The following is a 1,581-nucleotide window of genomic DNA, read 5'->3' on the forward strand; positions in this document are numbered from 1 at the left end:
TATCACCCTAGAAATGCACGAAATACGCAGAAACGTGTTCTGAGAGCTGTTTCCTGGAATGCGTGGAGATGCTTAAACTGCTATCTTTCCTTCTCTTTCCTCAGGTAAAGTAGGGGAGTACGGTTATGGTGGGCAGCCTAACACCGTCCGCACCAATTTTACCACGAAGCAGCTGACAGAGCTGGAGAAAGAGTTTCACTTTAACAAGTACTTGACGCGCGCCAGGCGCGTGGAGATAGCTGCTGCGCTCCAGCTGAACGAGACTCAGGTGAAAATCTGGTTTCAGAACCGTCGCATGAAGCAGAAGAAGCGTGAAAAAGAAGGTCTGCTGCCCAAAAGCGCGTCTGAACCTGGGGACGGTCCGGAAAAGGCTGAAGATGCATCCGAAAAGTCTATCTCTGCACCATCAACCCCATCTCCCGCCTCTTCCTCGGCTGACCACTACTCCTCCAGCTAAATGGCCTTGTCATTGTGTTTTGCTTGTGGGGCGATAAGTACACTACCGTGACTCTGGCCACAAACTATGTAGCAGTTGACAGTGGGTGAACGTAGCTGGACATGCTCACTGGTCACGACAATGCACTAGTTTTGAGTTTCGACTATTCGGCGTGTTGTGTTTCTGTAAAATGGTGTTATTAGTCTGGGAGATCTCAGCTGAATCGATTACATTTATTTATAAATATATTTTCATGAACAAAAGTGGCAAATTACGTAGCTGGGATGGATTTACAGCCTATGTCATAGCTCCTACCTCATGTAGTCAACCAAGGGATGATAGGATGGAAGTGCAATAGAGGTCATTGTCTGCTGAGAGCGAGAGAGTGAGAGATGTTAGACAAGTCTTGCTTGATAACGTATGCCTAAATAAGACAGGCTACCTCGTGTTGTCAGCCTCCAGGGCTGTTTGTGGTGTATAGATTGGCTGTTTTGGTGTATCACGTCTGCATGATGCGTTACACTCAAGTAGCCAACTGAACCAGTCGTGCTGAGTTTTATCAGTCGAGGATAATGGCTTTAGCTCTATTTATTAATCGTGAATTGGAAAAAGAGTAAATCTCTTCTCAGAAATACGGGTCAGTATCTGTGAAATAAACACCTTTTTAGTAACACACTAGTATTATGGCTTTTTGTACTTTTCCTAGTGGTGAAATGATTACCATCTGCGACAACATGCATCTTACACCAGTGTTTCCCTAGTGTAACTACTAGTGTTTCTAGTAGTGATGACCCCACATTATGCACATTTTTGAGACCATCTAACACACCTGGTTCAACTCACTAACTAATGAATAAGTTCCTGGTGTGGCGGATCAGAAGTGTTTGAGTAATGGGAAATGCAAGATTTGCCACTTCCCTGCCAAAACCTTCTGATTCAACTCATCAGTTAATGACCAAGGTCAGTGTGCGAACAGGTAAATCCAGAGTGGAATTGGTAACCCTGTATTAACCCTGATATTTCAGTGACATCTTCCAAGCCTTTAAAGCAAATCGTACTAACGTACAATACACTGAGCAACATTAACCAGGCGTTGCCATTCCTAAATCCCAATTTCATGCAGGGATCTAATGATGGCCCTACGT

The 1,581-nt window shown here is 44.5% G+C and overlaps 1 protein-coding gene across 1 annotated transcript in view; it reads left to right on the forward strand.

The window, feature by feature from the left end:
- Positions 1 to 626, forward strand: part of hoxa1a (homeobox A1a) — a 1,751-nt gene extending 1,125 nt beyond the window's left edge. Inside the window, exon 2 of the mRNA XM_037535190.1 lies at positions 105 to 626. Within this exon, the coding sequence (XP_037391087.1) occupies positions 105 to 457 (353 nt within the window). The 3' untranslated portion in view covers positions 458 to 626. The remainder of the gene's footprint in view (positions 1 to 104) is intronic.
- Positions 627 to 1,581: the final 955 nt, after the last annotated feature.

Source organism: Pygocentrus nattereri, chromosome 27 (genome assembly GCF_015220715.1).
Source record: "Pygocentrus nattereri isolate fPygNat1 chromosome 27, fPygNat1.pri, whole genome shotgun sequence".
NCBI lineage: Eukaryota > Metazoa > Chordata > Actinopteri > Characiformes > Serrasalmidae > Pygocentrus > Pygocentrus nattereri.